At 42.4% G+C, this 16,397-nt stretch overlaps 1 protein-coding gene across 1 annotated transcript in view; it reads right to left on the bottom strand.

Annotated features, from left to right (window-relative positions):
- Positions 1-16,397, bottom strand: part of SYNE2 (spectrin repeat containing nuclear envelope protein 2) — a 177,849-nt gene that overhangs the window by 49,669 nt on the left and 111,783 nt on the right. The window contains exons 74-87 of the mRNA XM_027895343.1: positions 15,932-16,084; positions 15,470-15,679; positions 14,244-14,345; positions 13,155-13,274; positions 12,785-12,985; positions 11,372-11,545; positions 10,642-10,773; positions 8,626-8,822; positions 8,288-8,420; positions 7,347-7,529; positions 6,764-6,910; positions 5,038-5,214; positions 3,138-3,293; positions 2,115-2,261 (exon numbers count right to left, since the gene is read on the bottom strand). Of these exons, the coding sequence (XP_027751144.1) occupies positions 2,115-2,261; positions 3,138-3,293; positions 5,038-5,214; positions 6,764-6,910; positions 7,347-7,529; positions 8,288-8,420; positions 8,626-8,822; positions 10,642-10,773; positions 11,372-11,545; positions 12,785-12,985; positions 13,155-13,274; positions 14,244-14,345; positions 15,470-15,679; positions 15,932-16,084 (2,232 nt within the window). The remainder of the gene's footprint in view (positions 1-2,114; positions 2,262-3,137; positions 3,294-5,037; positions 5,215-6,763; positions 6,911-7,346; positions 7,530-8,287; positions 8,421-8,625; positions 8,823-10,641; positions 10,774-11,371; positions 11,546-12,784; positions 12,986-13,154; positions 13,275-14,243; positions 14,346-15,469; positions 15,680-15,931; positions 16,085-16,397) is intronic.

The raw sequence follows: 16,397 nt of genomic DNA, 5'->3' as shown, positions 1-16,397 counted from the left end.
ACAAAGCATTAAACTGTATTTAGAGCAAAGTACAAGATTGTGCTGGCAATTAAAATTTAGCTGGAGTTCAAGGCAGCCCTATTCTTTCAGCCACAACTTCAGAACAAGCCGAAAAGTAGCAAGTACTGAAATAATGAACTGCTTCTTCCTTTCTGCCAAAATCAACCTGAAGTGGGAAGAAGATGAGAGCCTTCATCTTCTTAGGAAGCAAATAGTTTGATCCAGAGATCAAGTTTCCTTTCAGAGACAATTTGAACAGAAATTGGTTTGTATGGAAGAAGACGCCACTGCAACGCTCTGGAGAGCTGTCATCCCTCTTATGCCATCGTGCTCTAATAATGCAGGCCCACCTGAAAATCCCAGGCTAGCAACTTCAGGGTTCTCATACACAATTAAATGATGGATATCCTCTGTTTTCTCAGTCACTTTTACAGTTATCTAATCTATATGGGGCAAGCACAGCCTCCATTTGCCACGTTCTCCTAGACTTTGCAAACACAAAACCACAGTCCTCCTGCCGTGTGATTTGTCATTTTTATCCTCTGGTATCAGGGACCTACATAAGGCATTGCCCTGCTTAGACAAAGCATTCATCTAGTTCAGTACTCACTTTCAGCCATGCCAGGACCAGATGTTTTGAGAAAAGCTTGAAAACAGAGCAAAAAAAGCAACCTTGTCTCCATGAGACCTTGCAAAGCCACAAGGCAGATTTCAGTTCTAGCTTTGCATCCACACAATGGGAGATGAAAAATTTTCTGCATTACAGTTCACCCTAAATAGACTGCTTAGATCATTTTATCCCACTATCCCAGTTTCAGGCACGCACAGGCTGGCAGATTAATCATCCCTATTCTCTTTTGAATCATGGTATAGGTGGGAGGAATCTGTAATTGCTTTTTGTAGCCTGTAGCTAATTACTGCCCACACAAGGAAGATGGAAAGACATCATTCTCAGGAAATGTCTCTGGGGCCACAGACTCCCAGTCTTGAGCTCAGCCTACAGACAATGTAATCAAGGGATCACATCTCCTCAGCCCTATATTTGAAATCCCAGCCTGGCTCTGCTCAGAGCAGTCACCCGTGGGAAGGAACCTGCACTCAGTGTTTCTTTGCACACACAGACAACTCGGCTGCAGGAACGTTCTGCAGTTTAGAAGTTTGATAATTAAGTCATAAAATTCCTAAAATTAACATGACCCATTGGTGACTGTAAGAAGAAAAAAGCACTAGGCTGCAATCCTGCCAATTCCCATCCCCAGCTATAAGGCAGAAGGAAAATCTTTCTTCATGTACACAGAAATAAATTTCCCTGCTTTCTTGGTAAGAAACAGCCACATCATTTTTGTTGAAACCTAAACCAAGAAGCAGCAGATCCATCCTGTATTGACACCTTATGTGGAGGAGTTCAAGCAAAAGGGTTCAGGTTTCACAGCTTTGAGGAATAAAGGCAAGGCATTTATAATAGAAAGTGTAAAGGAATCTTAACTATAAACATAAGCACTACATCATGTATAATTCTCTACAGTATTTGGTTATTTATTATCACACACTTAAATCTATAAATGTACTCATTATTTTATTTCCTGCACCTATCAATTACATCCACATAAGAAAAGATCAGTTCCAAGTATAAAGATAATACAACTATAAATACAAACTGCCGGGGAGTAAATTCGCATGGGAAACCAACCTGCCAGACTATCCTTGAAGCAACTGGAAACTGCACAGGATTTGAAGATAGCAGCAGCCATCCCAGTGACTGGATGGAAGAGTCACTTGGAGATGGTAAAGCTGCAGTTAATGAGGTAGGAACAGACAGTTTCCACCAGCATATAATAGGGGAGAAACAACAGGGCACAAAAGAGAAGCAGATCAAGCGAGAGAGTCAAGTTTTCACCTTTACAGGAAAATAGCTATTTCTTTATTTTCTTAAACTGCAGATGGAAGTCTGTTCCTTCACCCTCTGTATTCAAACTGTTTCTTAGGAAGGTTAAGAGTAAGGAATACTTTGCACCTTTTTTTGTACCAGCTCCTGCCATCCCATGAAGAAGATTAATAACGCTGGTGGTCACAACAGGTAGTGGAGGAAACCTGAACATAAGCAAAGCTTTTACCTGGTTTACAATCCTGTCCTTCATTTCACACAGCTCAGCAAGCCTGAGAGACTGAGCTTCTGGGGTTTGTTCCGCACTACTCGAAGCCGAACTCTGTTTGAGATCGTCGAGAGTTTTGGATTTAGCTGTGAGTTGATTTTCTAGCTCCTAATTGAAAAAAAAAGGAAGATAAATAAGATTTTTTAATGAGACCATAGGAAAAAATCTGCTGTGTGAGGAGCTTAGATAAATGTTTCTTCTTTAAATCCAATTTTGCGTAATTCTTCAGCCATACCACCATCATTTCAACTCTGATACACAACTGCTTCACAGAATTCCAAGTGACAGTGGCTGCCTCAGAGGATCTCCTGCAGGTACAACTATAATCAGTCCCTTTAGCGTCAGCCTGAGCACTGGACATCATGCTTGGGATGGAAATCATCAGGAGCTAATTCCTCAGTTACCAAGCAGTACTCGAGATGGAAAATGTTTTTCTATTAATGCAGCTGATCACCTGTATTAACTTTGAGGGATCTGATACCTAGAAAAACACAACAAAACCAAAGGACACCCAAGATTCTTGAGGCTGGTGCAAAGAGACTTTATTCTAGGGCAGAAGTAGAGAGAATTGATGTTTTTCCAAATAGGACTGTGTAGTTTCCCTGACACTTGAACCACAGAACTCTTCAAACTAATGGAATTGTTGGCTTTTGCCATGGCTGTGCTGAGCTGAGAACAATTTTGAAACTCAGAACACGATCTGCAATATTGCTACACAACACTCCAAATACCATGGAGCCACAGCAGGTGGCATCTTCAACTGGAGGTAAAACCCACAGAATAGCAATTCACATTAGAAGTGCATCTGGCTCTATCACCTGAATGTAACGTGCTTTAATTAAAATGACACTGTAGTATTCTGCTAGGAAATGGTAACTTCCTTTGTGTTTTTTTTTCTGTTAAAATCTGTGCAGTTCTTCAGTCTGGATTCATCAAAGTGCTAAGCAGGGTTTTGACAACAATATCACTCATGTAATGCTTTACCTTGCAATCATCCAGCGTGTTCTGTGCAGAGATCAGACTTGCTGGGGTTTGCAGGGATCTCAGTCGATCACTCTGAGCTTCCAGCCAGTTGCGAAGAGTCTGTGCTTTGTTCTCGTTTTCAGAAATATCCTCCAAAATGTGTTCCAGGTCTTGTATCTGAAAGTTACAGAACTATTTTAATTTATTTAAACCTATGGGTGGGCAGAAAGGGCTTCGCCTTCCGTGACAAAATCTGAGAGTACAAAATCTACCCGGAAAATAGTATTTAGAGAAAATATTGTGAAAGGAAAAGCTAAAAAGTTTTGCAGGCTCTTTAGGAACTGACCTTCTCCTTGGGCAGTGTGTGTGCTGGAGCTGGGAACATGCAGACCTAACAAGCTGGGGGACCCTGGGCTACATGGACACATTCATGCAGAGTCTGAAAACTTCACTCTCACTAAACCCCACCAAAGTTACTGATAAGAAAAGGACTTTTCTTGTTTGAAGATCTCCTATCTTCAATCTTGGCCCTGAGGATGCGTTAAATCCTAGAATGCAGCTTCCTGAAAAGGGTTAGAGAAGATAACTTTTTCTCTTACAAAAGTGAGATTTCATCATGGAACTGAATTTTCCGCTTGAAAATTACTTTGGGAGACCTTCTGAGCTATAAAAAAATTGTGAATTTTCCCATTTGATCAGTGATCTTTGTATCTGGATTGAGAGAGGGCAGCTTCTCCCAAAGCTGTGCAAATTGAGAAACAGAGATGAAAGAGGAATATGTTAGTAGAGGGAATCATTCCAGCAAGCCTCATGGTTGAATTTGGGATTCTAACCTTCCCCATGTCTTTTCCCTATCATGAGTCACACTAGCTTTTCTGGGCACACAAACAGCAGCATCTAATTCTGGATGCATGGATTATTTCTAGCCTCACTAGAATAGAGCAATGCTGAGGCACTGCCTGAAACAGATTTTCTCCAGAGAAACAGAAGATATGCTGGTACACTCAGCCTAGATAAAGAATTTACCTATCAGCTGCTGGTCTTTGAAGCACTCCACTGGCAAAGCATTTAATTACTTCAGGAGGAGGACACAGATCCAGAATAACTCATTTCAAGGGACCCAGGAGGGCTGGAGCAGGCCTGGGAACTAATCCCTGCTATGCCTTTTCTAGCAGGGTCATATGTTCCCCCACGGCTGTCAACACTACTAACTTAATAACTACTTTTTTTGGCAAATCCAACAGCTACGACAGGAAAACTGGGGGTAGCTTAATATATCTCTATTTCTCATTGCCATCATATGGCATGTGGAGGGGTTGCTTGGTTTCTTTTGGTGCTGGTTGCTGAGCAAGGCCTGTCTGTCCAAGCAGTGCAGCACCTCTGCTTTCCAAAAACCACCCAGTGTTTCCTCCCATGAAGTTTTCAATGCCCCGACTTTCACAGCAGCCCAAAGATTCAACAGATTTCACTAAGAGGTTCCCCTGCAGACACTACCCTGAATTCTTTCTTTTCCATAGTTTTCTCAGTATAGGACTTCTTTGTTGACATGTCACTGACTGTACCTTCTTCATATGAGGAATCTTGTATTTCCAGCTAATACAGTCAACCTGGGTAAACCCCAGGCTGTCGTGAAGAGCAGATTTTGTCTATTTTCTCTCCCTACGAGTTAGAAGAGTTTACCCTCCTACACACCTTGCTGAGGTTTGGTTGCCTACCCACCACCTGGTAGCTGATGTGCTACAAGACCACTCCGTAGGTGCCCCCTGAGACAGCAGGATGGACAGAGAGAAGAGCACAGGGAGTCTCACCACGTTCAACAGCACGTTCAGACTCAGGGAGAAAAAATGCTTGCAAAATACAAAGCAGTGGCACAGGCAGGATCAGAGTTATGAGGGAGAAAGCCACGAGAACTCAGCCCCACCTTTCTGTTGAGGGTGGCCTGCAGCCTGTGCCACCGCAGGTTCATCTCGCCGAGGCACTCAGCAAATTCTGTCCTTTCGTAGCGCTTGCTCTCCACGTCGCAAGTGCTCATCTGCAGCAGCGACTGGTTAACAAAATCCACCATCCACTGTTTGAAGTTCATTTCCATCATGTATTCCTGCAAGGAAAAAAGAAGGAAAACAAAAAAAACAAACAAACAAACCAGAAACGTAAGCGAGTTAGTTTGGTAGTTTTAGTCTGATCAGTTCAATGATGCTTCAAGGTTTAGCTATGGGACACTCCTGGCTGAGTCTGAACCACCACCTAAAATATTTTTCTGGAGGAGACCTGGCTGTAGGAATAATCCTCAATATCATTACATGGGTAGTTCAAGGTAAGAACAGGGAAGGAAATCCAAGGGTACCAGACCCTCTACTTAATCTACAGGACAATATCATCACACTACCACGGGCCCAGATTAGGCTAAACCCAAGGTTTTCCCACACTCCTGCAACTCTCAGGCAAATGGAGCGAGAGTTTCTGCTCCTTTACCAAAGTATCTGGTATCAGAACAGAGTATCAGAGTACCTGGGAGGAAAAAGACCATCCTCGCCCACTGAGATGAGTGAGAAACTACACGCCAAGTGAAAACATAAGGGAATGTCTTTATTTTAGAAGGTCTTAGGAGAAGAGAGGAGGAAAGGGTTTCTCGTATATCTAATACCAGAAAAAAGTCACCAGGGAATACACAGTAGAGGTACTAAAGCCATAGCTGATTACCTGAAGGAATTTGTGTCCCTCATCCCAGCTTTGTCCTCAGCATACACATCCCCATATTGCTGACAAGCGTGGAAGAAACCTACAAACTGACCTCTACGTTTCCAGGGGATTAAAAACAGCACCTCACCTACATGTCCCAGTTGCTAAATCCACCTGCTATAGACCAAAATGTTACCTATGTGCTATACCAAGGCACGTGGAAAGAAATGTTTACCTTGTGTGCAGTGCTGAAGTGCCTGCGAATTGCAGCTGCAGACTGAGAGCTGTCAGACTGTGTGAGCCAGAGCAGAGCTCGGCAGCTCTGTAAGGGCAGAGCAAAATATGGCTCTGCAGGGAGCTCAAACATGCCCTGAGGTTGGGCTCCCTGGCACCCATGGAGGTACACAGCTTGAATCTTTCCTGTGGCTGGGGCAATCACTGATGCTTTGGCATCTGAACAGCACCAGGACTCTGCTGCAGCCTTTCTCTCTCTCTGCAGGGATGTTCATCTTGTCCCTCTTTCCTAGCAGGTTATTTCTTTTGATGACACGTAATATTCAGAACCTCTGTTCTCTATTAAATGGATCCTGGCTATGGAGATACATTCCTTCTTAAAAAGACAGGCTAGAACACAGCACAAACACAGTCTCTCTTCCCAGGGAAGCAAGGCTTTCCTGCTCATCCCACTTTATAATCTAAATGCCAGAGAGAGAACAAGCAAGACAGATGGGACAGCCTGGGGAAAAGGAGATTACAGCACAGCAGGCAGTAGCTGTATTGCAGGACAGGCAGTGTTTTCTGTGTCATGGAAGCACAAGGTTTTAAAGAGGAAGATTTTAAGACACCTTTGCGACCGAGGAACCCTCTTGAGAGCAAGGGGAAGGATATGACAATGCCTGTAGGCTGCTTCCATCCTTTTTACAGCCAAACACCTTGCAGAAGGCCTGGACTTCCAGCTTCCCATTTACCTTGTACTTGTGAAGGAGGCTCTTGACTTGGGCAACGCTGCGTTGGGAATTGACTGGCTCCTCGTGTTCCTGCTGCTGTTCCACACGGTCCAGCCAGGTCATTAGTTCAGCAATAGCTTCCCGTGATGAAAGTTTTTCCATCTGGAGCTGGGATAAAGCATATAATGAATCCTCCCCACTCTGCTTGTTAGAAATATCAAGGAAAATGACATTTCTATTTTTAGAAAGGCTCAGGCACTGTAATCGCATTATAGGGGCATGAACTTGATAGTGAGCCCTGTGCCCCAGAGGGGTAAGTGGCTTCAGAAAGGTTCAGGAATTCATAAATGTCAAATAAAAATACTTCTTTTTGTAACAGACTTTCATGTAAAACTGTAAAGATAATAAATAACATGCAAAACAGCCCAGGAAGAACACTGCAATATTTAAACTGCAGTACAATATTAGGGTTATTCTGAAAGCAAGACAGACAGTTAACTTGAATAAAGGTAGTTTTGGGGAGCAGCCAACTGAATCCCAGCAGCAACATTTTAATGTAATTATTTAGCTTGAACTGAGAGAGGGCAGCAGAGTGTCTCCTCACCTGGTGAAGCTTTTCTTGGATGGCTGGGAGCTGTGTAATCAGTTCTGCCCATTTTTGCTCAAACTTTGCCAAAGATGACCTAAGTGCTGCAGTATCAGCTTGCTTCACGTGGAAGAGCTGGTTGGCAGTGCTCACCACTGATGACTTCAGGGAAGATTTTTCATCAACTTCCTTAGAGAACATCTGAGGTGCACAGGAGAAATTTAAGAGATGATAAATAGTTATATATCTATTTAAATGAATCAGACAAACCTCGTTTTCAGTCATAGGATGAAATGCTTCTAACAGATTTTAGCAAGTTACTTTTTGCTCCATCCATGGGGATGGGAATACTCTGATTCTCACTTCACAGAGAGGTTCAGGGAGGAACCCCAGTCCTCAGGTCTCCAGCCAGCTCACACCTACCAGTCCAACCTTCACAATGCTCTGCTTTCCCTCTGTGCACTGTTCCTTCTGTCTGACCTCACCCTGGGGCTGAACCCCTGGCTGGTCATGCTAAGGGAGCACAGCACAGGGGGGCAGGCAAAGACATGAAATGCAGTTCAGCAAATTTCCCTTTCCTGACTTTGGCTGAGCATCTTCACCCCTCCTGTACCCTGAGCCCACGCTCCAGGTTCAGCTGTGAAGTGGCCCATCAGCTTGGCAGAACTGCTGTGTCTGGGGTTTGGCATCAGGAACAGGACAGGAACAGTGCCAACATGCTGTACTTGCATAGGAAAGAGATCCTGGCTGGGCTGTGAGCTCATCACAGAGGATTCCATTCTGATTTCCAGTATCTGGCCAGCCTCAGCATCTGAAGGAAGGTCTTTGGGGCACACGCCCATTCAGTGCTGTATTTTGTGGGCAGTTTACACCTCATGGCAAATACAGAAACCTCTCAGAATTGTCCCTTTCACCATGTCACAATGCCTTATCTAAACCTGGCAGCAGAAATGACTTACAAACAAGCTGCTGATGTTGTCCCTGATGGTGGGAAGATCTTGTGACACGTTGAGAGACTGCTCCTTCCAAAAATTCATCCTCTGCTGAGCAGAGTCCAGCCATTTCATTAACGTCTCAGAGTCTCTGTTGTAGCTACAAGGAAACCAAACACAGAAAATGACATCTAGCTGAGGCTTGGATAGATTTCTCACCCTCCCAATTGTCCTCCTCTCTGTGAGGAGGCACCTGTGCTGCTACAGGACCCTGCAGAAGCTTGACTACAGTTATCACCTACAGAAAATCACAAACTGATGTCTAACTGGTATCTGTCTCTAATTGCTTTTTGAATTACACCCACCTGATCAAGAGCTTCAGTAACGTTTGAAGTCGGTGTAGTTCGTGGCCAACTTTTTTGGTTAAAGACAACCACTGCTCTTCCAGCTTCCCAATCTGGCTCCTTATTTCTGGACAGCTCACAGCAGTCAGCAGTTTCTTCCCTTCTTTCACCATCTGGTACAGCCTGGCATGCTTTCCATCAACAGTGATTTTGATTTGCTGTCAGAGTATGGGAAGTTTGCAAAACAATAATATTTTAAAAACAGAAAACACAGCTAGGAAAGCACATACCATTTGTTCTGACTTTTTAATCTCACACTTACTCTGTCACGTATTTTATTTTCCAAATAAGAGTGGGTGGGGTTTTTTTGTTTCCCCTGGATAGATCAAGACAGATCCCAACATACTTTCATCCGTAATCAGAACGTGTTATGATTTGATGGGCTTTTCTGACCCATGCAAACCTCAGGCAGTGGACAAACACTATCAGATCTGGCTGCATTGTGTAAACAAATGGCTGTTCCCACCAGAAAGTTATCGCCCTCCTGTTCCCCTGAAAGTCATTGTGCTTCCTTCAGGTTCTATCCTATTTAAAAAGAAATGTTACCAGCGTTTTGAAGGAAACTGTTGGGATAATTATTGAATAATGGTGGCAGAGAGGAACAAAGAGTGAGTAGCGAAGTTCATTAAGGAAAAAGAAAATAGGAGTGGTCTGGTTTGCTTAGTCAGCATTTTACCATTACTACACTTCACTGGAAGGTCAAAATCAGGAAAGGATAAGAAAGAAAAAAAAAAAAAACAGGAAGCAGATCAATCCCAGGGAGAAAACAGAAAGTAGCAATTGTGTGATGTGCCTCTCACTTCTATCCAGACATGTACAGTATTGTTAATAAAGATATTTCTCTCACAGGAATTAAGCCTCAGAGAATTTTATTCTGCCCTGTCCTTGAAACTGTGAAGGTCCAGTGCTGAGATTCCACCCAAAAACATCTTCTAAAGCTTGACTACTTTGTTTCTGATTTCTTTAAAGACAAAAAAAGAGTGCAGAGCCAGTTAAAAAGCCAAGGAAAACGAGGCAAGTTCACCCTTACTGGCTATGCAAATATTGCATGTCTGCTGTCTCAGTGCAGCTGGGATCAAAAACACCAGAGGGCCACTGTGATCTTAAATATCTACTGTTGATAAATTACAAAAGCTTCAAGGTAGCTCAGAATTTTCTGGGAATATCCAGTGATCTCTTTCATGCAGTCAGCTAGATTAAATCACTATAATCCTTTCTGCCTTTATAGCCTATGAAGCTAAATATCAAACTGGACTCAATATGGACCCAAACACTCATTAATTCAAAAATTTCTAATGGAGTGGGTCCTCTGAAGACTGAGAAAGGTCAAACCTCTGAGGAATGCAGAGCACTCTCTGAAAATACATCACTAAGGTTATTGAATACTATTTCTTCTTAATTTTATAAAACAACCACGAAGGCTGCTTTCATATCCTTATATTTAAATGTGTTTAAAACATGGATAAAATATTTCCAACTGCAGTTTAGGTTCTAAATAAAAAGATGTAGCTCTGCCATCAGAGATGCAGCTGCAACCAGGGTTGCAATAGGGGTTCAAATACTTCATATTTTTAGGTGTTTGAAGGCACTAGGTTGATTCTCCTCTTCCATAGTTTTGACATCATGGCATGAAAATCATTCCTGAATTACAGAGAAGTGGCTCTGTGTTCACTCCAAAGCTCCTTGCTGTATTTGGGATCCATGGAGCCTGCACACCATCTTAGCCCAGATATTTGCATTTGCAGACCAATTTCTAAAGCAGCTATAGTCATTATTCCCACTAGGATGAACTTGTAGCCTGTGGCTGAAATCAGCAGCCTGGTCCCCTGATACTTTTTAAAATGAAGTTGTCAGCTTGCATCCACACCCAGGCAAGGAGACAAAGGAAACAGGGTCCTAAAAATCATCATCATCATCTCATATTCTAACTAATCTTCTGGCCAACTCTACAGATCTACGAAGAAAACACATAAATACCTCGAGAAGTGCAATCCTTTCCATTAATCTTTCTTCGGTTTCTTCAACCAAATTGACAGAAGGCAACGTAGAGGCAAGTGCCTCTAACTCCTTATTGAAAACCAGGCATTCCTCGTCAAACACCATCCATTCCTAAAAAACACAATGAATCATTAACACAGCCCACATCCACCTGTGTTTTTGCTACACCAGACTCGGGCCTTACTGCTCATTCTAGCATCAGCAGCTCTTGCTTTAATGAAACATAACATGAGAATATGGATAATATGGATAATATGAATAATATGGAAATATTAAAGTGAGACATGATGTCACCAGGGATGAATTGATTATTCATTCTCCAATACCTTCAAGGGTTCTTATTTTAAAGTGGTGTACATAATTTTTTATCCCCTAGGTGTGTTTTAAGATTAGGCTTTATTTTAGAGTGCTGCTGGTATTTTTGTGCTTTAAAAGGCTCTTCTGTCAGTCCAGGCACTCAAAAGTTATTGAAAGAAGTCATAAAGTTCCACTGACATCAGAATAATAAGTTGAAATGTCCACTTTCAGAGATTTTCAAGGATAAAGTTGGTTTACTGACACACAGAATAACTAATAGACTGTTGCTGTCCAGTGGAGCCAGGAAAGGACAACCACTAGCCAAGGAATCAGTGGTGGAAAAAGAGTTGCCTTAGATGAAACTTTTCTTCTTCCCTCCAGCTTTTACTCTGGGTTTCTTTTGACTTATTACCTTTAACAGGCTCTCTAAGTGGATACCATACTGGCAGGCCTTCTGCTCAAGCAACCTGACTTTATTCACCAGCTCCTTCCAGAATTCCTCTCTCTTTTGCAGGACGGAAGGACTCACTCTCCTGGAAAACGCCTGCATGTGAGCCATGCGGGTCATCAGGCTGCGGAAGAAGTCCTGAAAAATACAAGGTAAGGTTTGCTCTTGAAGAGAGATCACACCCCCACAGCAGGAGGGGACTCACTGAGAGGCCAGTTTGAGGGCACAGCTGGAATCAGGAGCCTACTGCCCAAATTCTGCACCGCCCCAAGATGGGCAGTCACTGATCATGTTGCAGTTAGTCAGAAACAAGTGATGAGCTGAATCCACTGCTCTCATTTATGCATTTCTAAAGAGAAAGATCTACATTTATACCTTCAGTTTGTATGAAATTCAGAGATGCTGTAGGAAGATGATAAATTTATAGTTTAGCATGAGGTAGTTATCACCATACAGTCATTATCCAGTTTGTTTCATCTGGATTCCAGGTGGCTTCAAGCAATAAGTAGTAGGCAGAGAACAATAATCTTTTTGTACAACTATAAGGTAACAGTTTGATTTAGTTATGGCTCTTGGTAAATGTCTGAATCTCACCACAGCATATTCCCCCCCCCCAAAAAAAAAAAAAAGGTTTCAGGGTCTTCAATCAAGACATTCTTCATTAAGAACTAATAACTAGTACAAGAGTTTCACTCAAGGACCATACTCCAGGCACAGGCTGTGTGAGCAACCTGAGCATTCCTACCAGGGTAGAGATAATGGCTTTTGCAGTTTTCTTTTGCTTTGTAAACAAATTCCTAACATTTGGCTTTGCTAAGGGCAAGCTGTGAGTGACAACCACCTATGGCTGACTCCTATGACTTTGGAGTAGTGGTTTGCAGAGCTCAGCACCTTGAGGGAATTTTTAAGGATTTTAAGCTACATGGAGCAGTTACATCAAGGCATTGACATGGCAGAGACACCTTCCAGTGACTAGTGCTGGCCAGGGCTGCTTGCCAAGAGCAGGACAGGGAGGATGCAGGTGCAGAATGCTGAAAACAAAGGTTCAACTCCCAGTTTCAGGACCCTCACTACTGATTTACTATCAGTACTCAGAAGGACGTGTTTTCCTTACACACCAGCGTGTTCTGAGGTAAGCAAAAGCAGTAATTTATCACCAAAACTGCATTTGTAATAACAACCTCTCTTTTATAGTTTTAGTGGGTCCTGTTTTGGTCTACTGAAAACCTCGGCTCTGTTTTCTGCACATATTCCAGTCCCTCCCCCATGCCTGAGCCAGTTATTCTTCTCCATTTCACTGGAGAGAAACCACTCACAGCAAGCAGTGTTTGTTCCTGCTCTGCTGATCTAAGTAGTGCTGTGATAACAATCTTATACCTTGTGATTTTTCAGGTGAGACTGTAGAGTTGCTCTGCTTTTTGCCAGGTGCTTGGGATCTTGTGCCACCCTCTCTCTTCCAATAGCCACCAGCTCTGCAAACCCTCGCAGTAAGTCCTCATAGTGGCTTTCACTGATGGAAGGGCAGTTCAGCTCCACATACTTTGCTTTCAGAATCCCCCACATGTCATCCAAAACATCCTATAATGTAAACATAATTAAGCCATTCACGAAGGACAGAAGTAAATCCCACAACCCCACACATACATTCCCAGAATACAAAATAACCCTCAGCCTTTTGATGCTGAAAATCCCTTGCTTCGTAAAATCAAACCTTGCTGAGTAAGTGGAGACTGTGCTGTCCTCTCACCTCTAATTTATAAGCTTCCTGGATTAAGGTGACAGGTAACTGCATCCTTTCTCCATGGCCTCTCAGTTTTGCCACTTGGTTTTCAAAGTTTTGCAGCTCCAAAGCACAGGCATCAACTTTCTGAAAGAAGGACAAAATAAGGTACTAGGAAGAGTTCCATTCCATTACACTTTCTGTTATCAGTGGTAGAGCAGTGGATCCAGAGGCTGGATCTGTGCCAGCACTTTGGAAGATCCAACAATTTTATAAACTAAATGGATAAGACTGTTCATGACACAGGACAACATTCACCATGCATTTCAGTTGACTAATTCAAGAGCAGCCACTAAAAGGAATCATGGACTCAGAAAACACCGTTTGGTTTTTTTTAATGAACCAGAAATACTCAATTAGGAATGAACTGAGACAAGTCCTCTCTGAAGGAAGGAAAGCTCTGTACATCTGGCATTCCTTTTCCAAGAGTGGTTACCTGACAGAATATACCCAAGGCAGCAATCCCAAACAAGGTTATGAGCCTGCAATAAAAAAGTTTCCAGATACCCTCTTTGCTTCAGCAACAAGTAGGTAGATGGCCAATGACCATTCTAGGAAGGATATGCAGCCTGTTAATTTTTAATTCTCTGCTAATCCCTATAAAGGTCAAAGAAAATAGCTTAACTGGTCAAATTCCATATGACAAAGTGCTCATAAATGCATAAATGAGTAGATACAAATACTAGAGTCCTATTCCCACATAAAAAAAGCTAGTTTTGCATATAAGAAGGCCAAATGTATGAAGTGCTGTACTCTGTATACCTCTTTTTTTTCCCCCCTTTATTATCATGGGGTGTATTTGCTCTGTGAGGTCGTGGAGAGACTGGTTTCTCCACTCCAACAACTAAAAGAGCTGAAAAAGGTCTGTCTACAGATTGGGGTGTAGTGGGGAAAAAAAAAAAAAAAGGGTGGCAAATACTGAACTCTCTCCTTTCTCAATTTTTTGAAACCTAGGTGAGACTCAAACTTTAGAAAATACGAAACTTAATAGATTGCAGAAAACTGGAAATAATAACTGATGCTGTAAAAACTCTCCTTTCCTTCGAATAAAATTACCTGAAGCTGTTCAGAAACATTATGTCCATGCAGTTCATTCAAGCATTGTTGCAGAGCAGCTTTTTTCTCACTTAACTGATCATAGAGCAGCCTGGTTTGATTCTGCAAAAGAAGCAAACATCAGAAATATATCACACATCAGGAATAGAGTAATGACCAGACAAAATTACACAGCAAACAACATGGTTACCCCTTACAGCAAAAGCACGTTTTTCTTCTTTAAAAAAACCCGACAAAATAAAGCATGTGCATTATTGGCTTAAAGCAGTAATTTAGAGAGGGAAATTCTGGAGTCTGTGTAATGTAAGAAGGCAGATTACTCTGTCCCAGTGATCCTCTATGGCTGTAAAAAATCTGTGAAACTTATCAAATTGTTCTCTTCTGAAAATAAGAAAATGAGCCCATTACTGGCTGACTGATGGAGCTCCATGGGTTCTGCATAAATAAACATTGCTAGACTAGTTCTGCTGCTGTTTGGAGACAACATCCCAGTGTTCTTCAAAGGAACTGCTTTATTATTCAGCAGTAAAGAGCCAGGCCATCTTGCAGATGATGAGCACACTGAAGTTTTGCTGGACACTGCAAACTGTATTTCAAAGACCAGGCTCTTTCCTTACTTCAGACTAAATACCTGATCTGAGTGTTTTCCAGCAACAGTTAACTGATACAGCACATCACCAGAATCTAAAGAAAAGCTTCTCATTATCTGCTTTTCTGACAAAGAACAAAAAAAGGGCAAATTTTCCAAACTATGTCTTGTGCTACTGAGGCACAAAATCTAAAGGAACAGTAAATACAGTGGGGTCAAAACAACCTCCAATACATTGCTAAAAGTAGCCCAGTGTCAGACATGGCACCAAAGGGAAGAAGGGCTGCCTGTCCTGAGGACACAGCAGCAGAAAAATACATGAAACTCTCCTTGGCCTAATCCCTGTGCACACAAACTTGCTTTAGTTTGTAGCTCAGCCTGTGTGGGGTACCAGGTTACTTCCATACTTTCTGCATGCACATTTTCTACTGTGATCCGGCCTCTACAGCAGTCAGCACTGTAACCAGCAAAATTAATTTGCTTCTGGAGAGGCCAAGAAAAGTTTGTTTAGTAGCAAAAAAAAAAAAAAAAAAAAAAAGAAGTCCATTAGAGGTTGCTCATCTGTAACCCAAATGCATTAACACCGACAAGTCTAACAGATGCTGTGAAACAAGATGTGCATTTGGCAGTGGAGTACCAGATAATTGCTATTATGATCCAGCCCAGCTTTCATTGAGTTGCTCCTTGAAGCAGTGGCAGCTTGAGTTTGTTCCAGCCGTGCCTGCAGGTTGTTAAAGCACTCGCAGAACACATCTGTGCTCCCACCAGCACAGCTAATGGACTTCAGGAGATCATCCTTTTTATCACTCAGATCAGCGTGAAGTTTTTGCAGCTCGACAGACAGAGTCTAAAGGGTTGAAAGAAAAGTAAGATGAGTGAAAATGGTCTATCCGAGGACTCTCACCTGCAAAAGGCAGCAGGACTCAAGCTGTTGATTGTTAAAAGCAACAAGCCCAAATCTGTGCAATACCAAACAGTTTGGTGCCGTTATTCCTGACCAATGCCAGCAAAACAGAGGGGAAATCTAAGGCCATATATATTCTGTTGTAACAGAAATCCCCTGGGATTTCTCCTTCCCAGAATGGCTTGGGACAGTTACCTCATAAAGAGCCTGCTGCACGGCTGCCTCTTCCGTGGAGAGGACTGAGGTGTTCAACATCTCCTCCATGTTATTCAAACATCGGCTGATGGCCAGAAGCAACTCAAACAATTTTCTGTCCAAATTGGAAGAGACTTCCTCTGCCACGTTATCCTGAGTAAATGCAAGCCAGAAGTTTTCAGTACTTTCACCCAAGGCATGGCTAAGATTTAGTCATTCATGTAAGCTTAGAGGTTCGGTCAGTTAATAATAAAATGGAATTAATTACTGAGAGACAGACTCATGAGACAATTATATGCATGTAACATTCAGAGCTGTCAAGGACAAAGCTGAGACAATAACCCTTTATTTATTGGGGAGTGGGCTGTGGTTTTTCAGGTCTCTAATCTCAGGAATGAGCATAAGAAATTTGTCTTGTCAGCTCCGATCCTGCAGATTTATTAAAATCATTTTCCTTGCTCTATAT

Source organism: Empidonax traillii, unplaced genomic scaffold (assembly GCF_003031625.1).
Source record: "Empidonax traillii isolate 1590-97213 ecotype Southwest subspecies unplaced genomic scaffold, ASM303162v1 scaffold457:size789790, whole genome shotgun sequence".
Lineage (NCBI taxonomy): Eukaryota > Metazoa > Chordata > Aves > Passeriformes > Tyrannidae > Empidonax > Empidonax traillii.
The sequence above is the reverse complement of the archived record's forward strand: the minus strand, read 5'-3'. Positions and strand labels throughout refer to the sequence as shown.